The sequence below is a fragment of the Corythoichthys intestinalis genome, chromosome 17 (genome assembly GCF_030265065.1).
Source record: "Corythoichthys intestinalis isolate RoL2023-P3 chromosome 17, ASM3026506v1, whole genome shotgun sequence".
Lineage (NCBI taxonomy): Eukaryota > Metazoa > Chordata > Actinopteri > Syngnathiformes > Syngnathidae > Corythoichthys > Corythoichthys intestinalis.
The window spans coordinates 100,025-127,817 of NC_080411.1; the positions used below are offsets into that span (position 1 = coordinate 100,025).

At 43.0% G+C, this 27,793-nt stretch overlaps 2 protein-coding genes across 14 annotated transcripts in view; one reads left to right on the plus strand and one right to left on the minus strand.

Annotated features, from left to right (window-relative positions):
- Positions 1–15: 15 nt before the first annotated feature.
- LOC130905135 (RNA 3'-terminal phosphate cyclase-like protein) overlaps positions 16–27,793 on the minus strand; it is a 41,317-nt gene continuing 13,539 nt past the window's right edge. For 2 of the 9 annotated variants that reach the window (XR_009061045.1, XR_009061046.1), the window contains exons 9-10: positions 19,976–27,635; positions 14,947–15,067 (exon numbers count right to left, since the gene is read on the minus strand). Coding sequence is in view for 5 of the 9 variants with exons in the window: in XM_057818208.1 (XP_057674191.1) it covers positions 1,448–1,569; positions 1,871–2,055; positions 2,118–2,152; positions 2,227–2,320; positions 2,583–2,654; positions 2,826–2,962; positions 3,476–3,539; positions 3,618–3,682; positions 6,848–7,052; positions 7,134–7,228; positions 7,398–8,102; positions 8,849–9,017; positions 9,410–9,461; positions 10,038–10,074; positions 10,214–10,285; positions 10,430–10,471; positions 14,080–14,805; positions 14,950–15,067; positions 19,558–19,574 (3,012 nt within the window). In the remaining 4 variants the exon portion in view is untranslated. The other 7 variants (XM_057818208.1, XM_057818209.1, XR_009061044.1 and 4 more) reach the window with 7 other exon arrangements.
- On the plus strand, positions 21,560–27,484 carry anxa3b (annexin A3b). Of its 5 annotated transcripts, none has more exons than XM_057818217.1 (14): positions 21,561–21,726; positions 21,867–21,910; positions 21,989–22,036; positions 23,288–23,375; positions 23,437–23,531; positions 23,595–23,708; positions 23,963–24,053; positions 24,111–24,217; positions 24,291–24,347; positions 25,958–26,051; positions 26,576–26,671; positions 26,790–26,848; positions 27,049–27,171; positions 27,240–27,484. In XM_057818217.1, exons 2-14 carry the CDS (start codon positions 21,899–21,901, stop codon positions 27,294–27,296), a joined length of 1,041 nt encoding a protein of 346 aa, XP_057674200.1. In that variant the 5' UTR covers positions 21,561–21,726; positions 21,867–21,898; the 3' UTR covers positions 27,297–27,484. The 5 variants fall into 5 exon arrangements, 4 of the variants coding, with proteins under 4 accessions (XP_057674200.1, XP_057674198.1, XP_057674201.1 ...); XM_057818218.1 differs by having other exon boundaries at positions 21,562–21,726; positions 24,138–24,217; XR_009061048.1 differs by having other exon boundaries at positions 21,560–21,726; positions 23,437–23,708; positions 27,056–27,171.

Below are 27,793 nucleotides of genomic sequence, written 5' to 3' on the forward strand. Positions count from 1 at the left end.
GCAAAAATAAATAAGAGTTAAACATTCCCAGTGTTTATTTTTCTCTGAACACTGCAACAGAAAATCTTGACTCATTCCTCAAAATGAACAAACATGCCAACATACATCTTCAGCATCGAAATGATCATCAGACCAGCGAGGAAAAATCCCAATTGCAGCTTGGACAACAAACTAAACTGATGGATAGTAGGTAACATAACTCCCCTTTAGGCTATATTGAGGACATTTCATCTCATTTTTTTAAAGATCACACACCAACTGAATAGTGACGGAAACAAAGTGGCGTTTCTCGCTTTTGTCGTTCAAACTCTTTGTTAGTCAGCACTCGGTGCTGTGCGACACATACGTACTTCTTTGTAGTGCTCCCACGTCAACCCAAACGTGAGAGCGAAAAGGGGACTTGTCATTTAATCTGGCCAATTTTTCAACTTGCCGCATTTTAAGGCAAGTGTACATAAAGAAACTCAAATCTGCTACGGAAGTGTCCTTATACAAAATGAAAGGGAAAGTGCATCTTAAAAAAAAAAAAAAAAAAAATTTAAAGTGTGCTCACAAACATATTTGGCAACCGTCCAAGGAAAATTGTCCTTGTGTCCAGGGAAAAAGCTGAGAGAATAAAGGCACTTACTTTACCTTGGGCGTTTTCTTTCCAATGATGCCATGAACTCAACTAGAGTTTCTTCTGAGTGAGCGGCAATGAACCTTTTCTGTTGGCGGATTCAATGAAAATCTTCTCACTGTTTTTGTGCTCTTTCTGAAATGCCCCGAGATGATGTCAAAGAGTAAGTAGTGTTCCGTTATTGATGTCAATAAAACTTTGTTCAAGTGAAGGCGGAACTAAGCTTCTCTTGAACAGGCCTAAATTCTGTGCAGGACAAAAGTGATTCTTTTGCACCTTCCTGTAATTATGAACATATTTTCTGGGTGCGTATGGTTTCATTTTTGCAATTTGTGGCATGGTTTGAAGAGCTCAAACTGACCCAAATATGGGCAGACTTCACACACACACACACACACTGTATCAGAGGTGTCATGCCACCTGCAGCCTCTGTCAAGCTTCTACCAGCGCAGCATGGGATGGATGGGGCTATCAAATATTGTTCGCAGTTTAGGACTGCCGATGGATTCCGAGAGATGGTATCTTTTCTATCATGCATAGCTTTATAGCTTTCCACAAAAAGCTCTGAACAACTGATGGGGGAACAGGTGAAAAGTACCAGTAAAAACAAATGTTCATATACGTCCCCATTTAAAAAAGCAATTGTATGCCTTGGCCTGATGTCGGGACATTCCGCCCAGCTTTTCTATTCAGTGCAATTTTTTTTCCAACAGTAATGTGGAGAACAGATGGAAGCCACTTTTTCTAGAGTTCATATTCAGTGCATTAACCACATAAGTGGGTCAGATCTCGGGCTTCGCGGAACCCGAGAGGACGGACGGACGGACGTCAAGCCTCGTTGTTGTCCAGTCGTAGCCACGCCATGCCCTGTTGAGTGTAACGCACCATGGAGCTCACGCTACAAGTCAGGCTCAAAGGGCCCACTGCAGCATCCAGCTCTGCCACAAGACCTTCCCAAAAAAATCAAACAAAAAACAAAGCCGTGAGATTGCTTTCGCAACATCAAATAATTGAGAACCGTATTCTTGGCAATGTTTGACTATGCAATTGCCTATCATCCAGTTTTGTCATTGTGGCACGGAAAATCATTCTTCTTAAGTAATCTGTTCCTTCGTCAGAATTAAGGTCATTTCATTTTTCCACAACGGGATTCGCTCAAATCACTAAATACATCAAAATATAGCCAATTTTGACTGGAAGGGAACAAGGCAAATATGCATGGAAGAACAAAAACATTTTAGACCATCTTACCGCTGCCTTTTCTTGCCATCTGCTCTGCCTGTTCCCACATTTCTTGAGCATTCAAGAATAATGTCGTGATGTTGACATAGGAGACGGTCATCTGCTCCACGGCGACAGGAACGGTCACGGCGCCGCCGTTGCCGCCGCAGGCCGGGGACGGGACGCCGGGGATAAGGGACGGTGTGTGCGGCCCTCTAACGAAAAAGCCGTGAAAAGAAGGTCGCGTGCGACGGTGTGTGACGTGATGCCGCCTTACTTAATATTATGGACAGAAGACTCAAGTGCGGGATTCTGCAAGAGAATTGGAACACGTTTTTAGGCTGACCAACGGTTACCCGAATCACAGCGAGATGGCAAATACTGACGTCGAAGTGCTCGCTCAGAGTCTTGGAGTATTTCAAGGCAGTGTTGCGCTTGTGGCGAAACATGGCCATTTGCAGGAGAGACAGGCACTTCAGGCTGCCATTGTACAACCATTATCAGGACAAAAACTCCCAAAAGCCGATTGAACGTGCATTCCTTAAAGCAAAGTTTTCACCGAGCAACGTAGTGGTTATTTGCTTCTCGGCAGCGTTCGGCCGAGGTGAGAAACTGTAAACGATGGTTAGCGTATGTATTTTGGGACGCGGCCGTCCGAGCGATACGGCTAGAAATAGTACCTAGTCGGTGTAACAATGGTGCTGCTCGGTGGAAACCAGGCTCTTTGGTGGGAGACGGTTACCATAATGCTACAAAGTCCTTCTGTTGGGGCGGAGCGGTCATGTCTGTGGAGTTTACAAGCTTCAGCACAAACCTGTAAAGAGCGCCAGTTTTACCTTGGATCAAAAAAATACAGTCAACTCCCGCCATATGATCATTCAGTCTAGTAACTAGCAGTGGCGGCCCTTCCAGTTCAAATCTATGGCAGTGAATAAACTTAACAGGGATGGACTACATTGCAAAGTGAAGCGAATGGAACTCTCACTTGAGGAGCTCCACCGTTTCGGCAAACATGGTGTAGGAAGACGTGGAAATCTGCGGGTCCTTCTCCATGACGATGCCGCTTTCCACAAAAAACATCACGGCGTCCAGGTAGTTGAAGGCTTTGCTGCGTTTATCAGACTAAAACAAAAGGCATACATTAGCTTGCGCTCATCCACTCCGGTGATGTCGGTAGGTCAGTTCAGTGACTTCGGCCGGATATAGATCCACGGCGCTAGATAAAGCTGTGCGCTCACTCGCTCGTTCATTCAAGTCAGCTAAATCGCCTCAAAATTCCTCTTCTAACTATGACAATTATGAAATAATGTGCTGCCGTCGGGCTCTTCTTCACAAATCCTTTTCAAAAATGACATTGGACCTCATGACAATCCACATTGCGATGTCATTCCATTTTTCATTCCGAAATCTAACCCAAAAAGCCAAGGGTGTCCTGTCCGGATTCGACCTCTTTTTAACCCCATATAAAGCACTTTCTTCTGCAGAGCCATAGATGAAGGTATCATTTGCAAAAACAATGCCAAACTTATTCACTTTTTCCCCTTTCATAAATGAAGCCAAAATAAATGCAGCCTCTGGAAGAAGCGGTATGGCTGTTTACAATTCTACTAGCATTGATACTGTTTCGAGTCAAACCTCTGCATCTGCTTTGTGTTTCAGTCGTTTGGCCTCTTTGATGTAGTGCTTCACTGGATACCGCCTGTAGGTAGGAAGTCACCGGATTACTAAACTGCACCGACAGTGACAAAAAGACATTTTGTATTTACGCTCATCTTACCGCTCTTCAGATTTGAGCAAGGCTCTGGAGGTCTTGATTTCCCTAGAGGGCCGGACAGACGGCAACTGCCGACATCCCAAAATGAAGATTCAAAATGAAGGCCGGCTCTCCCCCTAAAAGTCTCATTTGCCCAGACGCACGATAAACACACTCAAAGTGCGCAAGTACTGGCAACCTCGGAACCTACTGGCAACAATAAGTCAGCAGTTTATGAATGAATCAGCCCTGAGGGCGGAAGGTTTTTAAAAAAAAAATTTTTATTACAAATCTGGCTCTGAGTGCGTATACATACCCAGAAAATACCTTCCAAATTTCAATCTGATCTGCACACGAACAACGGACGAGTAACAATTTTATTTGGTATCCTCACCAAAAAGAACAACAACAGGGTGAGTTAGTGAGTGCTGGAGCCCTCCATCCGGTCTTGTAAAACTTGGTGGCTGAGGCTTATAGTAAGTTATGTTCCAAAAATGACATTCTATAAAATACAGTGATGTCAAATCTACTACGGTATGTGCTCACTTATAATTGGCACAAAAAGCTGTAGTAGGGAAGAGTAACTGGATCAATGTTCGATCGGTGCACTTGTATATGGCAGAAAACACAGACAAGACTGAAAAAGCCGTTTCTGCTCTTGCACTCCTCTTTAAAAGAAACTGCTGGATTTTAAGCCAAAACAACTGTTGTGTTTGATCGAACAATATACAGTGCCTTGCAAAAGTATTCGGCCCCCTTGAACCTTGCAACCTTTCGCCACATTTCAGGCTTCAAACATAAAGATATAAAATTGCAATTTTTTGTCAAGAATCAACAACAAGTGGAACACAATCGTGAAGTGGAACAAAATTTATTGGATAATTGAAACTTTTTTAACAAATAAAAAACTGAAAAGTGGGGCGTGCAATATTATTCGGCCCCCTTGCGTTAATACTTTGTAGCGCCACCTTTTGCTCCAGTTACAGCTGCAAGTCGCTTGGGGTATGTTTCTATCAGTTTTGCACATCGAGAGACTGACATTCTTGCCCATTCTTCCTTGCAAAACAGCTCGAGCTCAGTGAGGTTGGATGGAGAGTGTTTGTGAACAGCAGTCTTCAGCTCTTTCCACAGATTCTCCATTGGATTCAGGTCTGGACTTTGACTTGGCCATTCTAACACCTGGATACGTTTATTTTTGAACCATTCCATTGTAGATTTGGCTTTATGTTTTGAATCATTGTCCTGTTGGAAGATAAATCTCCGTCCCAGTCTCAGGTCTTGTGCAGATACCAACAGGTTTTCTTCCAAAATGTTCCTGTATTTGGCTGCATCCATCTTCCCGTCAATTTTAACCATCTTCCCTGTCCCTGCTGAAGAAAAGCAGGCCCAAACCATGATGCTGCCACCACCATGTTTGACAGTGGGGATGGTGTGTTCAGGGTGATGAGCTGTGTTGCTTTTACGCCAAACATATCGTTTTGCATTGTGGCCAAAAAGTTCAATTTTGGTTTCATCTGACCAGAGCACCTTCTTCCACATGTTTGGTGTGTCTCCCAGGTGGCTTGTGGCAAACTTTAAACCAGACTTTTTATGGATATCTTTGAGAAATGGCTTTCTTCTTGCCACTCTTCCATAAAGGCCAGATTTGTGCAGTGTACGACTGATTGTTGTCCTATGGACAGACTCTCCCACCTCAGCTGTAGATCTCTGCAGTTCATCCAGAGTGATCATGGGCCTCTTGGCTGCATCTCTGATGAGTTTTCTCCTTGTTTGAGAAGAAAGTTTGGAAGGACGGCCGGGTCTTGGTAGATTTGCAGTGGTCTGATGCTCCTTCCATTTCAATAAGATGGCTTGCACAGTGCTCCTTGAGATGTTTAAAGCTTGGGAAATCTTTTTGTATCCAAATCCGGCTTTAAACTTCTCCACAACAGTATCTCGGACCTGCCTGGTGTGTTCCTTGGTTTTCATAATGCTCTCTGCACTTTAAACAGAACCCTGAGACTATCACAGAGCAGGTGCATTTATACGGAGACTTGATTACACACAGGTGGATTTTATTTATCATCATCGGTCATTTAGGACAACATTGGATCATTCAGAGATCCTCATTGAACTTCTGGAGTGAGTTTGCTGCACTGAAAGTAAAGGGGCCGAATAATATTGCACGCCCCACTTTTCAGTTTTTTATTTGTTAAAAAAGTTGAAATTATCCAATAAATGTTGTTCCACTTCACGATTGTGTCCCACTTGTTGTTGATTCTTGACAAAAAAATTAAATTTCATATCTTTATGTTTGAAGCCTGAAATGTGGCGAAAGGTTGCAAGATTCAAGGGGGCCGAATACTTTTGCAAGGCACTGTATGTATCTATAGGCTGCCATAGCAGATTCATGGGACATGAAGCCCCTGAACTATTTTTAATTTGTTCGTTTTACCCCGGAAACCCCTCTTTACAGACGTTGCGCAAGCGCTTTTGTTTCAACCTAGCCATAAAAAGAAGGTAAGTAATCGCATTTATTGTTTGAAATGTCTGTCATTTTTAGCTTCCAAACATGAATTGACGTCTAATATTTAGTAAAAAAAAAAAAAAAAAAAAAAGACTTCAAAAAATTATTCACTCGCATATTTGAAACTTTTAAACAAATGACGTCACAATGATAAAAAATGGTGTCTGTAAAAATGTCACGGATATCTACCTCATAATATATGAAAAAGAAAATCTCAACCTCTCCTTGATGTCTGCGATTTCTGCATCGCGACCCTTGTTATAGGACCATGTTTCACCCATAAAATCTAAAAAAAAAAAAAAAAATCCAACTGTGGCCATTCACAGCTGTGTCTTGACACTCGGTGATACATGCTACATGGAGTTTTTGGATCGAAACAAGGCAAGTACGCGATAATATCTCATTAAAGTCATGGCGTCTGTAATTCTAATCTTGGGTGCTCTCACCTCCAGATAAGGTTTTGCTGTTTAAAAAAAAAAAATCCCTACTGTTCAATTTTTTTCTTTCCCCAGAAAATTAAGATTTGAAGCTTTCCAATGATGTATCACACATGCATCTAGGACAATTTTGAGTTTGGCCAAATTGGGGGTCTCAGAGCCGAACTTCAAATCACCTGAGTGTTTTCCGCTATATCTATATTCCCTTTAAAAAAAAAAAAAAAAAGTCATCTCATTAATACAAGGCAAATTTTGGGTGAACGGAACCCCAAAGTGACAGTTTCAGCACCGCTACTCTGATAGGATGTTACCTTCTCTGTGTTCGCGCGCTTTGCACGGCGGCTCTCGTGCTCGGAGGAGCCCTTTCTCTTGAGCGTATCCTTGCGGGGCTCCGCCGCACGAGATCCTTTGCGCGCCTTTGGGTCTTTACCCGTGTTGTTTGGGGTTTTCTGCAAGTCAAGCCGTTTTTTCTTGGCCTTGTCGTGCTGCTGATCTTCTGATCGGGCGGTGCCATTCCTGAAGGATGACAAGGTCAAAGAACGGAACGGTTTCAACACGGACAAAAGCATGGGAAATTTGGCCTTCCGCGGAACCTACTCCACTTGAACTGAAGAGTCCTTATCAGATGAAGTCATGGGTTTTTTCTCCACTTTCCGCTTCTTTCTGGGCAGAGCCTTGTCATCCGTCTTCACCTGGAAGTCGCCAATTACAAGTTTAACGGCATTTTCACTAGTTGCGAAAAACTATTTTCACATCATTTTTAAACATGTCAATACACGTGTTCAAAAGTTCATTCTGAAGTTTTACACATAAAGCTCTGCAGCTGCTAGCTTATGAGCTAATGAGTTTGGTAGAGCTCACAATTTGAGGTAGGGCGGCGTCGCTGGCTTTGGGGTGCTTTCGGGTCCCTGCGCGCTCAGGTGTCACCTGAGGAATTCTTGAGAGCAGACCGAGGTCTATTTTTACCAGTAGGCACCTAGCGAGCACGGCGCGGACGTCCCTAAACGATTTTAGGACATCCCCCGACATCTCGCGTCGGCTCGGCGCTTTCGGAATGGTTTTGGCTCCCTCGTCGGCTTTGCTACCGCCAATTACAACTGGTGGAGTGTCGGTGGGAATAGGACGAGACTGACGCTTGGCCTCGCGTCGGGCCACCTCGGGCCCAGATTCAGTCTTTTGCGCGTCCGCCCTCTCGAAAGTCCTCTCGCTCTTCTTAGCGTTCTTTGGCCGTCCCGTTTTCATTTTAACTTTGGGTCTGTCTGAGAAAGGGGCAACTTTACCCGCTAAATCTTCCGCACATTCGACACCATCCTCCGACAACATAAGCCCGCCGGCGCCGTTCGGAGAGCGCCAGTGAGAACTCCGGCCGCGCGGTCGCACTTTCGGAGGGTTTCCGCCACGCTCCGTTGGCCGGCCGGCCTCTGCGGGAAGGGCTTTAAAGCCGGGCTGCCGTTGGCGGCCGGAGTTCTCGCAGAAGACGTCGCCAACTCCTCGGCTTTGGTTCTTTTGACCGGACGGGATCCAGTTGCCCAACTGCCAGTCGCTACGCGATGCCACAGCTTCACACTAGTGAGAGAGAGAGAGAGAGCGGGATTAGGGAGAATGGAAAACAGCATTTCCTCACGTAGCGGCCGATAGAGTTTTCCCTCAACTGCCTTGTAGATACATGAATCTTTGGCAAAGTTCTACATCATATCTTTTATTATAGTTTTGCAAAACTGCATTTTTTTCCATTTCAATTCTACATCATATTTATGTTTTACTGCAATCCACATGTTTATCATCCTGTAAATATTTTAATTTTACATTATGATAATAATGATATATAAAATAAGTATTGTAGCTGGCAATGCATGAATACAGTATGCTTTTTAATGGAAGTTTGACAATTTTAATTTCTTTTAATAGCCTGCATTTCTTTTATTTGAATGTTGTATATTCAATGAATTTTGAAATATTTTAATACATATAGAATTAGAAGTTTTTCACAATTACAGTACAGGATTTGCATATCTAGAAAATATTGCATTCATGAATTTTCGTACTCCGCTCATTTGAGCTGTGCATTCATAAAGAAACGACAATATACTAAGTCCTATGATAATGAACTTTTTTTTGAAACACTGTGCATTTGATAAAATGATATTTTTCCAATTTATGATTTGAATATCTAAAAATGAAAATGACGATCAATCAAGTGTCACATTAGAATACCATTCATCAGATTTCTGTAAAGCCATTTTTTTCCCCCGGTAGCACTTGTTCAAGTCGACATCTCGCTGTAAGTTTGGACTGTTTTACAGAAAAAATACCTCTGTTTTACTGCCGGCGGCCGGCGGTCCGCCAGGCTCATTGACGACGCTCTCGCCGTCCGACTCGGATCTCCAGCTGCCGTCGGAGTCGCCGGAGCTGGCGGACTCCGCGCCACTGGAATGAGCCTCTTTGTGCGAACTACAGCAAAGCGCAATGTGACCATAACAACTGAAACAAATTACTGTGACCTTGCAAAGACAACGCCCACAAAATAGCGGCAAAACTCAGGCTAGTAGTTAAGTAGTAACTGGCGTCAAGGTCAGTCCGCTTTGCTTTGCCAGCCAAAATTGTAGAATGTCTTTACGCCCGTGTATACATTTTTGTTCGACCGACTGGTTACAAATAGACTCCAGCTAATAAACCAATAAGAGATGAACATAGAATTTACAGTATGCAGGTTGATTTTAACATTCCACTAATGATGAGCAGTTTCCTTTCATCGCGGCATAACTTCTTTTATAAATAAAGGATTATTCCGTGGGTTCACATTAGCTTAATATCGCTCGCTCGGTCATGGCCATCTTTGGGCATATTTGTGGCAGGAGTTATTCGGGACTCACGATAGCGAGGAGCTTTGCGTGTCAAGGTGGCCGGGAGAGTGTTGGTGGCTTTCTGTAAAAGAAACCAAAAAATTCTATTACATTCACGTATGATAAATGAATATGAGAAGCCCATTTGTTTCATGATACGGTAACATGAGATGGTTTGAAATCATTCACCCACAATGTAGCACCCCACTATGACATTTCACATGAGTTGCACAAGCATTTGAAATTGTTTGGCTCAAGTGTTATATTACTGGAAGATGAAAATCCACGTATGATTAAGGGGGAAATAGAGTATTTTATATGTAATAAATGTTCCAAATTTCTTTTTCTTTTAGATGTTATTTTAAATCAATCAGAATGCCAATGGTGATAACGATAGTCCAAATTTATGTTTCAAAGGGTATTTGATAGTCAAAGAAAATATCTCACTATATAGCAATTTCTTTTCTTGTATGAGAACACTCAAAGAAAATATCTCACTATATATTATTAATCACTAGCAATTTATTTTCTTGTATAGTCTCTTACAGAAGCAATTTTCTTGCGTGTCTGTTACAGATGGCAGTTCCTAGTTTGCATAGTCAACAATGCAATGAAACATGAACTATGTTTGTTATTCTACTAAACATTATTGACTCACTTTGTCCTCCTGGACATGAAGAGACTTGCCCAACTTCCTGCAAGGGAACACACACACAAGCTTTATCAAATAATTACAATTAAAAGCTTATAACTACACATAATAGAGTGTTGTGGAATTCAACTCATGTTTAAAGATGAACATTTTTGAAATTACTGAGAGCGGGGCTGAACTACCTTAGTTAGGCAACCATCAGAGTTGGGGATATGTATGGCTGTCAGGAGAGGAGGCCAAGAGTGAGTCATCTCCTAAAGTCATATAATAAAAAAAAAAACATTTATTTTCTACATGTATTACTAAGCCCTTTGTACAAAATGGTGAAAAGAATCGCCAGCATGTTTAAAGAATACCTTTCTGTAATAAAGAGCTAAAAAAAAAATAAAAAATCATACCTTTAAAATGGCTTGCACACAGACACCTTCATTTGCTTTCGTCTAGAGATGGAGAAAAAAGGAAAGCCTTATTTGATCAATATCGAGAACAAAAACTACAACACAGGACAATTTTATGTTTGTGCATTACTGCATACCTACAGTCATTTTGTTGGCATACAAACATGCGTCATATTTCCAGTTTCCCCTAATGGGACACCTTTCACACAAAACATTGTTTGCAAGGTACCTTGCTACTGAAAAGGGCAAGAATTGAAATTCGAAAGGCAAATATTCCAGCTTTAAGTTATAAAAACAGACTCATTTCAAGTTGACATCATGTGAATATTGTATCTTACATTTTGACAACAGTTTGGAGGAGGATGACATTTCCTGACAAGTCCTCTTACACACAAGCTCTATGTCTGACAACACCGAGAGAATTTGTGAGGACGCACAAGCACCATGTGTAAAGACTCGGCCCTCATCGTGCCAGATGAACAGTGTGAGGCGCCTCGTTCTGCATTGGTCCTCTTTCCCTGTTGTCCCTGCGCTCCAGCCAAAGCTCACTTGTTGTTCCGCAGAACATAACCAGCTACGTATTTTTGTGTGCACTCGTCAAAGCGGCAGCTTAATTGAGTTTTCATTGCTGAGAGTGTGAGCATTAGTCTCTGATTGTACTACTTTGTTGAAACCAGTGACATTACCGGTTCTCTCTAACAGTATAAAGAAGACTAATAACATTAATTAGTCAAGCGCACACGGGGGGGGGGGGGGGGTAATGGCTTTTATTTCCCATAGCTGATCCCATGCTCAACAGCACTAGGCCTGTCGCGATAACAAATTTTAGTGTGCGATAATTTATCTCATAAATTATTGCGATATGCAATATTATTGCACCCCCCCTTTTTTAAACCAATTTACAATAACAGTGAGAATACAGTATATATTAATAGATCAAGTACACCCATTTAAATGCGATAAATGTTTATTAAATTCAAAAATACTTTTTAAGAAATCACAACAATAGACCATACCTCTTAAGTAAAAGACAATACCAAAATCACAAAGAAACACAGAAGAAATACAATGTATTTTTCAAGGAAAAAAAAAAAAAAGTACGTAGTAACTTAAGCATTTAGGCAAATGAAAACTTCTGCTATGGCGTTCCATGTGCCATATTCTGATTGGATGTTTTCCGAGGCACCCTGAAGCGCACGAAACGGTGATGTTGTTTTGTTCATCTGACGCGGCACAGCCTGCCGAGAGCCACAGGTTGCGGAAGTGTTGTTAGCGCCGTGTGTTAATAAAAAACAAAGTTGTCAGCATAGCGTGTGTTCGATATCATTGCCAGAAAAACAGGACACCATCCAGCTTCCTTTTTAATGTTGTCCTTATAACGATGATCTGCTGCATCATTAATCACTTTGTGACTTTCCACCTCCATGATGAAGCGTTCTTCTTCCATGTTCGCTGGTTAAACCGTGAATAAGCAACTGGGCTGTTGATTCCATTCCTGGCTCCCCCCATTTTGACGGATGCGTCTCCGGCAAAAATATAAAATAGCCTAATCCATCCGGCGTGCCGGAGCCCGCCGGAGATGGTCCGAGGTCAATCCGGAGCACTGACGCGGCCGGTATACGTCCAACAATAGGATATAATGGGAACGGATTGGTTCCTGCGCCATTTTCTGACGGACCCTTAACGAAGATGCATTTTGCGTAGTTGGTAACAAGGAAGCCCAAGTTTTAACAGCACGTCTGCCCAACGCGCGCACACACGTGCACGCGAGGCGATAAGTCGCAGCGGAAAAATTACCACCTTCATTTTTATTTATCTGGCGATAAATGCAATTATAGCGACAGGGCTAAACAGCACCTCTTCTTGCCGTACATAAAAAAGAGCACCCTTAACGTCAGTGGTGTCCAAACTATTGCACATAGGGCCGCAGTGGGTGCTGGATTTCATTCCTACAAAACAAGATGACATCTTTTCACCAATCTGGTGTCTTAGAAGTGTAACCAGTTGATTGCAGTCTGGTGCTGCTTGTTTTAGCACAAACTTCATTGGTTAAACTGTCTGCGGTCGATTGGTAGGAACAAAAACCAGGACCCACAGCGGCCCTTGCGGACAGGTTTGGACACCCATGCTTAACGTATTATCCTTGCCAAGGAGCACATTCAAGCTACACTCTTGGTTTCATGATCCAGGGTTTCCCAAACATATACCAGATTTGGTACGGCTTTTATTTTGGTGTGGACCACGCCTTGCAAATGAGATCTTTTTTTTTTTAAAGGCCGTTTCAAACTAGCGACAGCCTAGCGTGAAGGGTTCGGCGCCAACTTATTCATTGTGTATTGTAATGTCCATAACTTAGCGCTGCCCTCTTAAGAGACGATCGGACTGGAGAGCTGTGACGTAGAGGGAAGGGAGTAGAAAGAATGGGAGAACGGACGGGCGAGAGATGGCATGTCGCGGCAGCCCGCTGTTATTTTATTATTGTTTTTTTATTATTTTCTTATTATTGTTGCCACAATAAAGTGGGTAAGCCGATACAGACTCCTCTCTTTCTTCCCACCATCCGGGGCATTACAGTATTTTGGATCGGACTTTTTGGCGAAAGTGAGCGGCGGACGGCCGTCTCGGACGGAACGGCAATTTGCGTCGAGAGGCGGAACCCAAAATAGAGCCTTGCTCTTTTTCAGAGCGCCACCGCGCTACCGCCAACAACGCATCCAATAGCAGAGGGGCAGGCGTACTTATATCTGTGATATCAGGCCGTTTCGGCGAACAGATCTACACAATCACGGCGGACGAAACCTTGACGAATGCCCGCCCCCACCAAGTTCTGCAACCTCTGGGACACTCGAAAAATGACACTCGTACCTCTCCTTGCTAAGCTACTAAGTTGTACCTTGACGTGCGTTGATGTGGAAAAAGTTCACAAACAAAAAAAATTTTTTTTTTTTCTCAACTATTCAGGTTAGGGCTTGTAGGACTACGACATGTAAGTCGTACTATCGCTACGAGAAAAAAAGTCGTATTATTACGTAGGGTAATGTAGCTGTAATCAGCTAAGCATTTAACGTACATGTACCGCAGCTGAGGGCTCCGACATTAGCCTGGCTAATGAAATATTTCGAATAGATCTTTGTTATGGTTTTTTCTTGGGGAAAAATATGGACAGGGGGAAAAAAAATCATTTGTCATATGACGACGCAATTTCGCCGTGGCACGACACGGTGAGGCTGTCCGACTCCGATGCAGCCCACCACCACAGCTTGAAAAAATCCAACGTTACGTCGAACAGGGTGCCTAAATTCATTCATCAGAAAATCGGGCTCACAATATTGATGCGGATTCATTCCTAGATTATAACTGGCAAATTTCATTCCAAACTGTTGACCAATGACAGAGTAGCAGCAATTTTAGCTAGTGTCCTCAACAACAAGAAAAAAAAAAATCAGCCCACACACAGGCGGTCGGTCTGGGCTCCAATAAAAACTGGAAATAATGCAGTCTATCATACTATAAATACAGGTATCAACATTTCAAACACTACTAGAAGAGTAAAAGTAAGCAGACCGCAACGACATACTAAAGCTTTGTGTGTCGTTTGCAACCCTGACACATCATACATGGGTGCCTTCGTAAAGTATTTAAACTCTCACCTCCAGCATTTTGGTCTTTGCGCGCTCAGGCTTGAGGATCTCCTGCAGAGGTACATGTGGCTCAGTCGAAGGTTTCAAATTTGGCGAGCCACCGAGCAGCAGGTCCTGACCGTCCATAGGTCTCACGTAAGCTGTGGGCTTTTGCATCGCGACTACGCTGGGCGGCTTGGACGAGGACAACGGAGGGAAGCTCTGCGAGAGCAGGGAATGGCCGCTTTTGCCGGCCTGATATGGAGAAGGGTCCGCTGGCGAATGCTTGGGGTTAATCGCAGAAATGTCGGCCGTGGCGGAAGTCGACGCGGACTCTCGGCGTGGCTCAAAGCGGTCTGTAGCACCGACCGGCTCGCTAGGATTTGGGAAAACTATCGGCCAGCCATCCGGAGACCGCGTGACCCTTTCCTGAGGACTTCTAGCATTTTCCACCCAGTCCGACAAAGTTTCTACCTGCTTATGTTGATCTAGTGAAGACTTGACGCTGCCGCGGTGATTTGGAGATGAAGGCTTTTTTTCCCTCGTCGCCTGGAAGACGTAACTACTACACGAGAAGTTTCGGCTCGATATCTGACCGTCTGAGTCTAGGACGGGAGGTTTGTCGGACCTATCCGAGTTTGGCCGTCCTCGGTCGGACTGGGTGAAGTTTGCGGGGGATGTCGCAGGATTGTCCGCGTCTTCGAAGCTTCCCAGCATTCTCTGGATCCTGTGTGAAAGCTCGTCGCCTTTGTTTATCTAAAAAGACCAGAAGGGGAAATATTTCATTTTGTCACCGTGTGAAAACGTTCGTACGCCGGCGACAGGTCTCGCAGATAAGTCGTTAATATACAGAAATAGTTTTACCCTTGCCACATGCCGTAAAAAAAAAGTAGCACGTACTTTGTACGGGTGCCCAAAAAGCGGCACGTTCTCAGCCCAGAGTTCTTTGGCTTGGCTGGTTTCTTGGTTCCTCTGTTCCCAGGCTCGGAGGCGAAGACGATTCCTTTCATCGTATATGCTGCGGAACATCGCCAAGAGATACAGACATTAGCGTACGAGGACAGTAACGACACATTGAGAGTAGAACATGGCTGCGTCCGTCTAAGGAGGGGACCCCAGAAAGTATCACTGATGTCTGGAATCATTTCTTAAAAGCCATCCCCCAGAGGGACCGGTTCCCCAGGAGGCAACTACAAGATCCACACCTTGTGCAGATGTTGTTTACTGAAATTAACTATACAATTGTAGATGTCATCTTAGGGGACTGTGACCATATGTCTACGTTTTGGGATTCCCTTTCTTGAGTGGAGTGTAGTTGCTCTTCCACCCCAAAGGACTGACTTCCATGGAAACGGCAGCACGGTTTTGCTAGAAAGCCAAGACGAGGATGGAGAGAGCCCCAGGGGATCCTGCAGTCAAGTCACAATCTTCCAAAATCAAACAGCAGGCTGCTCTTAAGGATACTACTGAAGAATGGGATTAAAGTTGAAGGTTTTACGGTCGTCCTGAGACGCTCCTTTATGTCAGTGTCAGTCCTCAGCCCCCTTCCCACGTTTTGGGAGTCATTTTCAGGATTTTTTTTTTTCTTCACCCATCTCCTTGAACGTTTTGAGTTACAATCATGGCAACGGAACAAATTTACCTACAGTCAAGGCACTCCAATCCGGATGGGATCGGTGAGTGAGGAAATGGAGTACTGACTGTTGAATTGAAAAAACTACAGTAAGGACTTTAGCGTATAAGGAGGCCCGTGGTCGCGTACGGATTATGGCCAAAGACAACATCGTCCAGAGCATCCGAGCCTCGTGGAATCCAAAAAACCTAAAGCCCCAGCTCAATTATCCATTTTCCATAGCTAACTCAAATAGATACATGAGGGAAAGGGCTTGTGGCAATTCTAGAGTTCTAATGCCTGTACATTTGTCAAAGTTAACAGTGGTTGTATTAATATTAAAAGTGCCTTAATATTATTGTGGTCTTGTCTCCATTAAAAAAAACAACAACTTGCAACTTGACATTAGTGTGAATGGTGCATTTAAAGTGGCACTCCGAGTTGAACGGAAGGCTTGGATGGCCAGCGGCGAGAGATCCTTTACCAAAACCGGCCGCATGCGCATACTTATGCACAAGTCTGTCAGTGGATCCTGACAGCATAAACCAGTGTGTGTGTGTGTGTGGGGGGGGATCCACCGTCACCACCGGGCTTCGAAAATCCGGTCTTCTGGGTGACCAAGAGGAAGGCACAAGCTCAGGAGTGAATGTGCCTCATTATGAGAGACATTGAAAGCGACAACGAAAGAAAGACAGAAGGTGCGTGGCAAAGTCTATCTAAGCCTATTCATATCCGACGCTGAGGGTGAAGACTTTCATGGTTTCAGTGCACAAGAAGAAGATAAGGCAGGCTAACAAAAACGTTCACGTTTCTAATAACCAGCCCGGTTAGTGCTGTGCTCCGCTGTTGCTGCTATGTAAGTGCCGTGTTGCTGGCGCTGTTTGGAAAGAAAAGTTAAGGTATGTTATTAAAATCTAGAAAACTGTGTATTTATTTGTAAATGATCTCATGTTACTACGTGGGCACACACGGCTTATAGACAGGAGAGGCTTATGTATGTACAAAATGGTTTTTCCTTTAAAAATGTACTGGGTGAGGCTTGTAATCAGGGGCGCCCAGCAGTCCAGAAATTACAGTATTAATGTTGACGCCAGAAGTTTCCATACACTGTGTAAAAAGATATTTCACTCACAAATCAGACCATCTCTCCTGTTTTAGGTCAGTCAGGAATACCAACATTTTCTTATTTTGTTAAATGCCACAAGAATGAGAGAATTTTATATGTACCGTATTGGCCCGAAGCTAAGACGGCCCTGATGATAAGACGACCCCCTCTTTTTCAAGACTCAAGTTTGAAAAAAAGACTTTTTGAACACCAAATTCATTTTTATACAGAAAATAATTACAGTACATCCGAAACAAATGATTAAGACAATATATTTGAGAGAAAAAGCATGTTATTTTGCCTCATTTAAATATGTAAACTTAAGTGCAATCACATTCGTAAATGAATGGCTTCTGGTTTTTGAAATGTAAATAAACCAATCTATTGTGATAAAACCACAACATTGCAATAACTGCATTAACCATCAAAGTGAAGTCTAACTGTTACTGTAGTCTTCAAACAAATCTGAATAAGGAAAAACATTACAATAAAAAATTGCAAACTGGTTAAACTTGAGAGAAGCTGGGAACTGTCATGAAAGAACATCGCTTCAATGATATCTGGCGCCATCTAGCGTCGTGAATGGGTATAATGTCTAGACCGCGAATATAAGACGACCCCCTCTTTTTCAGTCTTATTTCAATGCAAAAAAAAACACCGCCTTATATTCGGGCCAATATGGTATTTGAACGATAGCATAAAAAACGACTTGAAATTGAAAAAAATAAAATATTTGTGCAAACTGAAGGCTAAATCTAGTCATGGAACTCATAACGCTGAATAAAACTATCCGAAAAACAGAATAAACAACTGTAGAACTACAAAAGAAATTTTCTGTACCGCCTTGATTTGAATGCATCGTATAATAAGAGTGTGGGGTGATTGAGATCGGTGCAGGGACAGATGGCAGGGAAGAAGTTCCCCGTTGTTATTCATCCTTCTCTTCCTGAAGCCTAGTTGGTGGCTACTCGGATGGGCTGGGGGACCGCCCGGGGTCCTGACAATACTGGCCACTAGGACTGCGGGAGGCCGGGCCCCCGCCCTCCTCCAAAGGCGGCGCAGAGCCTACCGCGCAACGGGTTCATTTATTGCATGACTAACACACTAGAGTGGATACACGCATGACTAGGTGCGACCAAACACATTGAGGTACATCAAATTGTCGGTGCCAGGATCAGATGAGGGACTTCCACTCATTACTACTCACAGGTGATTTGTCTTATACAGGGTTCCCCGATTCACATCACTAATATTGCTTGGGCACTCGCCTAACCCTATCCCACCTCTATCCGCCCAATCTTCTCTCTTCTTACTCTTCAGTTTTTAGCCCACCCCCAAAAATAGGCACAAAAATACAAAAACAGGAAAAAAAAAAAAAAGTCACTCACAGCTAAGTAACTTTGCGAATTCAACCTTCTTGTTAGTTTTCTTGCCAACAAGTTTAACTTGGCGTGACCATTCACAAATAATATATAAAAATATAAATAAACCATTTCTTTAAAAAAAAAAAAAAAAAAGGAAATTAAACAATGGCGCAATTATACATACTCAAAATTACGGTGTGGAGCTGCCATCGGCCATTTAGAGGGCAGAAGGTAGAGACTGTACCTACACCCTGATGGCAGCAGGACCAAGTGAGGATGGTGGATGTTTGAGCGGTCAGCTAATATGATTTTGTTCTCTGTCAACGAGCAGTGCAGTTTAAAGTATCTTTGATGAACCTCAGATATCCCTTTCTCAGTGTAGGCAAAATAAGATCACAGCAATAAAAATGTGTGTACAGCAAAAGTCAAAAAGATTGTTTGGAATTTTTCTCTTCTCATGAATAGTTGTATGACTCTTTTCTTCTTCTGTATATGTTTATTCAAGGTAATGGAGTCCTTTGATGAATATTTGTCAAATCTGCCATTAGATATTCGCACTGTTGGTCAAAATGTGTAAATTGTTACATTTTGCTTTAAATTAACAAGTTTTGCCCTTATTAAAAAGTGAATTGATTTGATTCAAAACAAAAATATACTTTGGATTGTGCAGTGATTACCGTATGACGTAAAACTTTTTTTTTTTTTTAACACACTTTTTTCCCCCAGTAGGCTAGGTTTTAAATGCTTAAAATAAAATGGAGGGGGGGGGGGGGGGAATTATATACATACACACATACACTAAACAAAGATGCAGAATATCATTCCCGTGCTGCATGCAAGCAGAAATATGAACCGGACACTCAGCTCAGCTTTCATTGCTTCGCCGGACAGACTGTACCAAGCATCTCGTAAGAAGAGGGCTGGTCGCATAATTTCCCCCTCATGACTGCTTAAACATATTAGTTGGGAGTTTATGTTGCGGAGTCTTCAATTCATTGGGGAAAAAATTGAGGACTTCAAAAGGGCACAAATACGATTTAAAAACACCCCCGGCGCAAACTTCGCGACTGGTGCAGCTATAAGTTGAGTACACTGTATTTAAAAAAAGATATATGGTCATTATAATAAAATGATTGGCATTAAAATGTGACGTTTAACAGAGACTTTAAACAGCTGGAAAAAAATAAATAAATCTAAACGTTACTTATTTGGTACAATTGCGGCAGCCCAGCTGCGTAAAATAAAGGCGTCATTCCGTGTTTGCTTTTTTAAAATTGTATTTGCCATAAGCCCAAGTGAAAAGCTTGTCGTGACAGCAAACTAATTAGCACCGAGCGAGAAACGTGCTGATTGCCAGACGAGAAAGTAGCAGTCCCCTTCCTCCCCGGCAGGCTGCTAGCAGGCTAGCCGCCTCAGAGTGCGCCTACCTCGGCTGAGATGCCATGGCGCGCGCCGCTTCGCTTCGCTTCGCTCCGCTCCGCTCCACTCTCTCTCCAGTTTGTTAAACAACCCAATTTGGCCGCAGCGTGAACCTGACATTCGCCGCTGAGTAGCTCGTCCTCTCGGGCCACATTGTCACGTCATCTTGTGTCAGCGGTCTGTCACGCCACCTTTAACACAAGTTCTCTCTCTGGTCCCTGCCTCTTTTTCTCAACCAATGTTTGGCTCGTCCATTCGCTGTCCAGTGGACTTTTCTACTTAAAGGGTACGCTTGTTTAACACACACGAGGTCGATCTGAATCATCCACAACAATTCCGTGTTTTTGATTTAAAGACAAACAAAATGAACTATTGAGAAAATGACCTAGTAAAATTAGTTTGATTTGTTTCACTTTAGTCACGTACCTTGCCAGGGAACCGCTCTTTTGGCCCCTGTTAAAGTGACATGGTACATCCGAGTATGTTTTGGGCCCGCCAGGTTGATATTTTTCACGTGTGCGTCTGCCCGTGCGTGCGAACCTCCTTCACCGGTCCAGGAATTCTCTTTCGTCTTTTAACCCATCCCAGAGGAGCACTGGCTGGTTCAATAGGGAACACTACTCCTGGGAATGCGTGGTGTATAAGGGCAACGTTGGTGCTCCTAGGTCACATTCCCTAGTGGCGTGTCGGAGGAAGCCACGCTTATCAGTAGTTCTGCTTATCCGTGGCCTTCCTTACGTTTCTTGTGGGTCTGAGGCACCTGATGTATTTTGGTGCTTCCTTATCCTGGCCGCTTTCGGGGACACAGATCACAAAAGTCGCCAGATGAGGATTTCTGATCATCCCGATTCCCTACAGGGTCCTAAAGACACTTAAGGAAGATATTATTTGTGCATGAAAGGGTTAAGGTGGGGGGTGGGGGGGGAGAGTTGGCCATGCTCAAACATTAATGTTATTAAAAATATATATGTTGTAAAAGCTTTTCTAATGTCATGAATTAATAAACCTTATGCAAAATAGGCGAATTCTAATCCATTAAAAAGTAGACACAGCAACATCCAACGATTTTTCTTTAAAAAAAAAAAAAAAAAACATTAATGGGGGATATCGTGCTTCTCTGAATCACTTTCTGGTTCACATCCCATCAATTGTTCTGCCCAATAAGAACCCAAATTGAATTGAATTCAAACCCCTGAAATCTTTGGACATATGGTGAGGTTAGGAAAAAGTAACAGGCCTTTTTGGACAAAGATAAACAAGAGTAAAAGTTGAAAGGTATCACAAAAATAAGTTGCATTATAGGTACGACCGCAAATGTTTTCTACTGCTGTATTTTTTAAAGAATCATGATGAAACTTTAAAAGTTATTATTTTACGTGTTGCAATGTGACCGAAAGCAGTAACTGGTGTGGAGCGCGTTTCGTGTCAGTGACGTCATCGCACCCATGACACCCCTGGCCCTACCCTCCAAAAAACCTTTCACTGTAAATACCCGTCTATGTAAATCTAGCAATTAGTTTTTAATAGTTCATACACATACAGGTGTGGATGATCAATGTTACTTAGTTGCAATATGATTAAAAGAACATTTTTGTATGTAAAAAAAAAAATCAAAAAATCGATGAAAAGGTAAATGACACGACTGTTGTTTCTCATTTAACCTCTAGATGTCGCAAGTTGGTACAAAACCGATACAATGCTCCTGACGAAGAATACCGAAACTCTTCCGAAATCCACGTGGATAATCCAGAAATGTATTTTCCAATAAATCGTTGATTTAAATCATATCATTTCCAGCTATAAATGTCACCTCATTAGCGTTCAAAACAACTGGAATTGATGCAACAGAGATTAGGCAATTTCCTCGCTTTTATTTTGGACATTTGACTCTTTTTCCACAGAATTGGACAGGGTTTTACAACTAGAAAACCGTTAATGTTGATTTAAAAGAATGTTGAACAGTTGCCATCGGGGGGAAAAAAAGGATGACTCAACAACTCCCCTATGATGGGCGTGGTCCTTTTCCACATCCGCGAAAAGTGCGTGTGAGACATTCTGGAATTTCACCATCGATAGTATCGAGCCCCTCATCCTATTTGCGGGAGACAAGAACTGTCTTCTGTTGTTCATTTAACACAAATTGGCGCCTTTTCTCTAACTGCTCAAGTTTAAAACAGGTAGGCTACACCGTTCATACTCTACGGACTAACAAACCCACGCTGGCGCTAACATGGAATATTCCATTGGAATGAGAAAAGTTTACGGAAGTTGATTCGGTTGAAAAAGTTGATCTCCTGTCTCCTGTTCTCCTCCGCAGTAGCGCAAAACTTGAAATATACCAGCGTAAACATGTCCGTGTGGGTGAGTAGCTTGGGACAAGGGCCAGGCTGTCGGATAAAATGAGTGGAATCACGCTTTCTTCTTTTCTCATCACTGCAGGACGATTTGGATTTGCTGTTGGACTCTCCATCCTCACTGAATGTGACAGTAAGCTCAATTCAATTGATTTAGATCGTGCTATGAAATAAAATATAAACTGGCCTGGTCATTTCTGGATGAGGTAGATTTGAAATAAATGATATTAACATAAAACCTGTTATGCTATATGTAAATATATAACTATATAGTATATGTAAAGGTGTTCAATTGGATACATTTATGCTTCATAATAAATGACTATTCAATGACGTGAATTAGGCCTGCACAATATATCGTTTGAAGATTGCCATCACATTGCCTGGCACGGCCAGACTGTTCTCCCTGTATTTTTCAAACACTGAGAGAAAAGTCTGGGAACCAGCCCATTAACGGCCTCTCGAGCAGGTACAAAATCAATCGACAAATCAGATTTGTTTATTTGCGTGACGTGTTCTTAACGAGCAACGTCACTCTTGCGCGTCGGAAGTCGTCTCCACGACAACACAGATGGTGAACGGGAGAGCCGAGAATATGTTCCAATCCACGGTCAAATCAGTTTTAAATGACCAAAAACACATCGACGCGAGTCATTGACAACAGTCTGTCTGGCGCTAGCCATGTTGAATAAACTCCGCTCTCCTCGTATGTTTACTTCCGCGCGCAAGTCCCTCGTCCTGCCCTCGTCGTTTTACTAACGTCACGTCTGCCCGTCGCTGATTGGTCCGCTCCGCTGTCTGTTTGCTGTGGCTTGCTCCGCCCTGGAAATTGTATCCGCTGAATGGTGGCCAGACTCAATAGCTGGAACAGCGGTGAGTCTGGTGTACCAGGCAAGCCATCGCGATATGTGCTTGCGCAATGGTCCTATCGCAGAACGTGCGATGGCCTTGTTCTTTTTTGACTACGTTAACTTTTGTTTTGCTTCATAAAAGCAGACACGGACTCCTGGACCCCTTTTATATTCATCAATCTTCATAATTCACAGATGAATCCCCTTAGCCTGGAGTAAACTGTATTATATTATATGAATACAATGTGATCATGGTGAGTCAACCAAAGTCTTCCCAAACAAAGCTATTCAAGTCATCTGGTGAAAATTCTTCTAGTTTTAATAATGCAATATACAGTATAATCGCAAACCCCCAAAAAGTCGCTCTGTAACTTTTTTCCAATATCGTTCAGCCCTAACGTGAATGTATACCTTTTACACGAGCAATTTTAGGGAGGAAAAAGTGCAAGTCTTGCTCTTTGCTCGCTGGGCCAGATCAAACTGACAAGTCTAAACCTTGTTTATGTTCGATGTCGTGTGTTTATTCCAATTAGTCCAACGCAAGGGGGACTGTGAAGGACAAGGCCAATTTTAAAGTGGAAGAGGATGTGGCTGCTCTAAGGAAGGCAATAGAGGGCATCGGTACGATGACGTCTCACCAATATGTCGTCTTTGGGAGACCGATCTGTCGTCTCTCTTGCAGGCACAACAGAAAAGACGCTCGTTGAGGTTCTGACCCAAAGGAGTAACGCTCAGCGGCAGCTCATCGCTACGGCCTACCACAAAGCCACGGGAAGGGTGAGTGTGAAGTACGGTGACAAAGATGGCGAGCGAGGTCAAGTCGATTTTGTCCCCAATCAGACATTAATCGCTGACCTGGAGGGTGACACTCATGGATATTTTGAGGATTTGTTGGTGGCCTTAGTGAAACCTCCTGCCGTCTACGACTGCCACGAAGTCATTAAAGCCATCAAGGTGAGGTGAATTGCTTTTTTTTTTTTTTTTTTTTTTTTTTAAGGGTTGATGGAACCCTCAGACATAAGGAAAATGTATTGTTTTTACAAAGTTACCTGTGGCATCTTATTTGTATAAATGAAGCTCCTCAATCATTTCAACATAGATGCCACAAGATGTGTGGGCAGGCAGCAACCAAGCTATGTGTGAACAAGCAATTGTCTCCTTTAAAATCTGAAATGACAGTGTACATTGAGGATGTGTCATTTGACTAGGGCGCAGGGACCACCGAGAGCACCCTGACGGAACTCTTTGCCTCCAGATCCAACAGACAGATCAAAGCCATGTCGGAAGTTTATCTGACAGGTGAGCGTCCGATAAGCTAAGAGATTCTCATTCGGACCCCTGGAAATTCTCCGACAGCGGTTCACGGTGCAATGTGCGTCGCAGAAACGGGAAAAATGCTGATTCACGACCTCAAATCGGAGGTCTCTGGAGATTACGGCAAAGCGCTGCTCATCTTGGCAGAGGCGAGATTGATCGATTCCAACTATAAAGTCAGATTTTAGGTGAATAGTGCTGATACTATGTTCATCCTAATAGGGGAAGAGAGACGAGAGCCCCTATGTTGACGCGGCCAAAGCCAAAGCGGATGCCAAAGTACTGGACTCGACACCCATAACAAGCGGTTTCCGCCAGAACTAGCAGCATGAGCTCACATGAGGCTATATACTGGTCCTTCTAAAAAAAATTGCATATTGTGATAAAGTTCATTATTTTCTGTAATGTACTGATAAACATTAGACTTTCATGTATTTTAGATTCATTACACACCATTGAAGTAGTTCAAGCCTTTTATTATTTTAATATTGATGATTTTGGCACAAAAAAAAAAAAAGTCAAGAAAAACCAAAAATCCCTATCTCAAAAAAATAACATATCATGAAATGGTACTCTAAAGAAGCTACTAACCTAATCATCTGAATCAACGGCTGCGAAAGATTCCAGAGGCTTTTAAAAAATCCCAGCCTGGTTCATGACTCAAAACCGCAATCAAGACTGCCGACCTGACCTGGCTGCTGTCCAGAAGGGCATCGTTGACACCCGCAAGCAAGAGGCTAAGACACAGAAAGAAATTTCTGAGCGAAAAAGCTGCTCCCAGAGTGCTGTATCAAGGCACCTCAGTGGGAAGGGAAAAAGTGTGGCAGGAAACGCTGCACAACCAGAAGAGGTGACCGCACCCTGAGAAAGATTGTGGAGAAGGGCCGATTCCAGACCTTGGGGGACCTGCAGAAACAGTGGACAGAGTCTGGAGTAGAACCATCCCGAGCCACCGTGCACAGGAAATGGACTACAGGTGCCGGCAGCAGAAGCACTGGACTGTTGCTCAGTGGTCCAAAGTACTTTTTTCAGATGAAAGCAAATTTTGTATGTCATTCGGAAATCAAGGTGCCAGAGTTTGGAGGAAGACTGGGGAGAAGGAAATGAAGTCCAGTGTCAAGTACCCACAGTCAGTGATGGTCTGGGGTGCCATGTCAGCTGCTGGTGTTGGTCTACTATCAATGCAGCTAGCTATCTGGAGATTCTGGAGCACTTCATGCTTCCATCTGCTGAAAAGCTTTATGGAGATGAAGATATCCTTTTTCAGCACCTGCTCAGTGCCAAAACCACTGGTAAATGAATGGTTTACTCACCATGGCTTTACTGTGCTGAATTGGCCTGCCAACTCTCCTGACCTGAACCCCATAGAGAAGCTGTGGGATACTGTGAAGAGGAAGTTGAGACACACCAGACCTAACACTGTGGATGAGCTTAAGGCAGCTATCGAAGCATCCTGGGCCTCCGTAACACCTCAGCGGTGCCACGGGCCGATCGCCTCCACGCCACGCCGCATTGAAGCACTCATTGCGGCATAAGGATTCCCGACCAAGTAATGAGTGCATTGCTGATATAATTCATTGAAGGTTGACTTGTTTTGTATTGAAAATACTTTTTTGTGTTGGTCGGACCAAATATGCTCATTTTTTGAGATTGGCAAAAAAAGTCAAGAAAAAGCAAAAATCCCTAACTCATCAATATTAAAACAATAAGAGGCCTGAACGACTTCAGTTGTGTGTAATGAATGCAAAATATATGAAAATCTGTCTGTCGGTACGCTACAGAAAATAATGACCTTTTTTACAATAGGCTTATTTTTTGAGAAGGTCTAGTATTTGTTAACTGCATGTATAAACCCCAAAACTCAGGCCATGTTCCCATTGCTCCCTTAGGCTTTGTATGAAGCGGGAGAGAAGAAATGGGGAACTGACGAGGGAAGGTTCATCGACATCCTGTGCCACAGGAGTGTTCCTCAGCTCAGACAGAGTAAGTCGTCTTTTGTAAGGGACACACAATGGCCAATGTTAAAATTTTCTTCAAATGGTATTTTTTCCGACAACTAGTCAATAGAGCGTACGGTGGCGTTGGCAGGTGACTAACTGAAAAGTCAAATGATGACTTTCAATGATGACACATTTTTAAAATGCATGAAAAGCCTTTAGATACTGGATACTTAGTACAGTACACAAAATTTCTCTGGCACTTACAAGTAACTTCCAGTTTAGGGTGCAGTTGCGCGAGAACTATTACTTACAGTAGGTCCACCGTGCAAAAGATGACTGAGATTAGGGCATCAAATTCCAGTGCGCCAACAATAGTTTAGAAGGTTAAACGGAGAATGTAGCATAACTTTCACAATTTCCTTTAACCTTTGAGCCTGTATTGTTTGATTAGTTCATTCCCCTTTAAAGAGATTACTTGCAGTAGTAATAATAGCACCACTGCGCATCTGGAGATCTCTCATGGCACACTGTCAGCAAAAGAACAGAACATCCATGTTGTTTGAACAGCTCTGGTGGAGTACAAGAGCATAAGCAAGAGGACCCTGCAGGAGAGCATCGAGAGCGAAATGTCCGGAAACCTGGAAGAGCTTCTGGTGGCTGTTGGTGAGTATGGCACCGACGCATTTTATTAGCCTTTGGAACACAAGTAGGACGTTTCATTTTCCCAGTTTAGTTTACAAGAAACTTGAAAAGGATTTTTTTCCCCCCTCCCCTCATTCAGTCAAATGTGTTAAGAACGTCCCGGCGTACCTCGCAGAAAGGCTTTTCAAGAGCATGAAGGTGAGCTTCGTCCAATTCACAAAAGCCCAAAACATTTGGTTAGGTTAAGCCACAGTAGACGATCACATTGTCATCAGATAGGAATTTGAAGCCTATCGCTTGTTGGGGGAATGTGCAACGTCGGTTGAAATTGAAATGCAACAATGGCTGATGAAAGAGAACCTATTTGCTTTGGCTTCCATTCTAAAATGTCTTTTAAGGGTTTAGGAACCACAGAGTCCACACTGACCCGGATACTGGTAAGTCGCTCCGAAATGGACTTGCTGGACATTAGGGCGGAGTTCAAGAAGCTGTTCGGATATTCACTCTACTCCATGCTGGAGGTAAATATTGCACGTACAAAACACATTCGGCCGCATTTCCTTGACTCATTTTCAACTTTCTTTGGCAGTCTGAAGTATCAGGCAGCTACGGTGACGCCCTGAAACATCTTTGTGGTCAAGACTAACTCCCAAATTCCTGCAACGACAGACAAACTGCTGGAATTTGAAAAGGGGCTTTTCCCATAGGCGGAGTCGTGGAAAAGGAACGCACGTGCTTTTCAAAGCGCAATTATTGAAATGAATTTCATTGATCATCTCTGTCTTTTTGTTCAGGACAGTCAAATTAAAGACATTTGCAGTATGTGCACTTTTATTTCAGAGTTTTGTTCAAGTTGCTGTAACCTACTCCGACACACGTCATGAGGACTTTATCCCCCCCTTTCCGTTCATCCTCTATGGGCTTGCGAACTTCCATTTTGAACATCATCTGGAAAAAATCTCTAATGTGTCTGAGGAACTCCATCCTGTTGAGAGAAAACACATCATTGATTAGCTAGAAAATGAATATTGTACATTGAACAGAGTCAGTAAGGCAACATCATAATCATCACAAAAGAATGAGATGCCGTCCTTCCTCATAAGTCCAACTTTATTTGCTAAAATGTGATCGACTGGACGACGG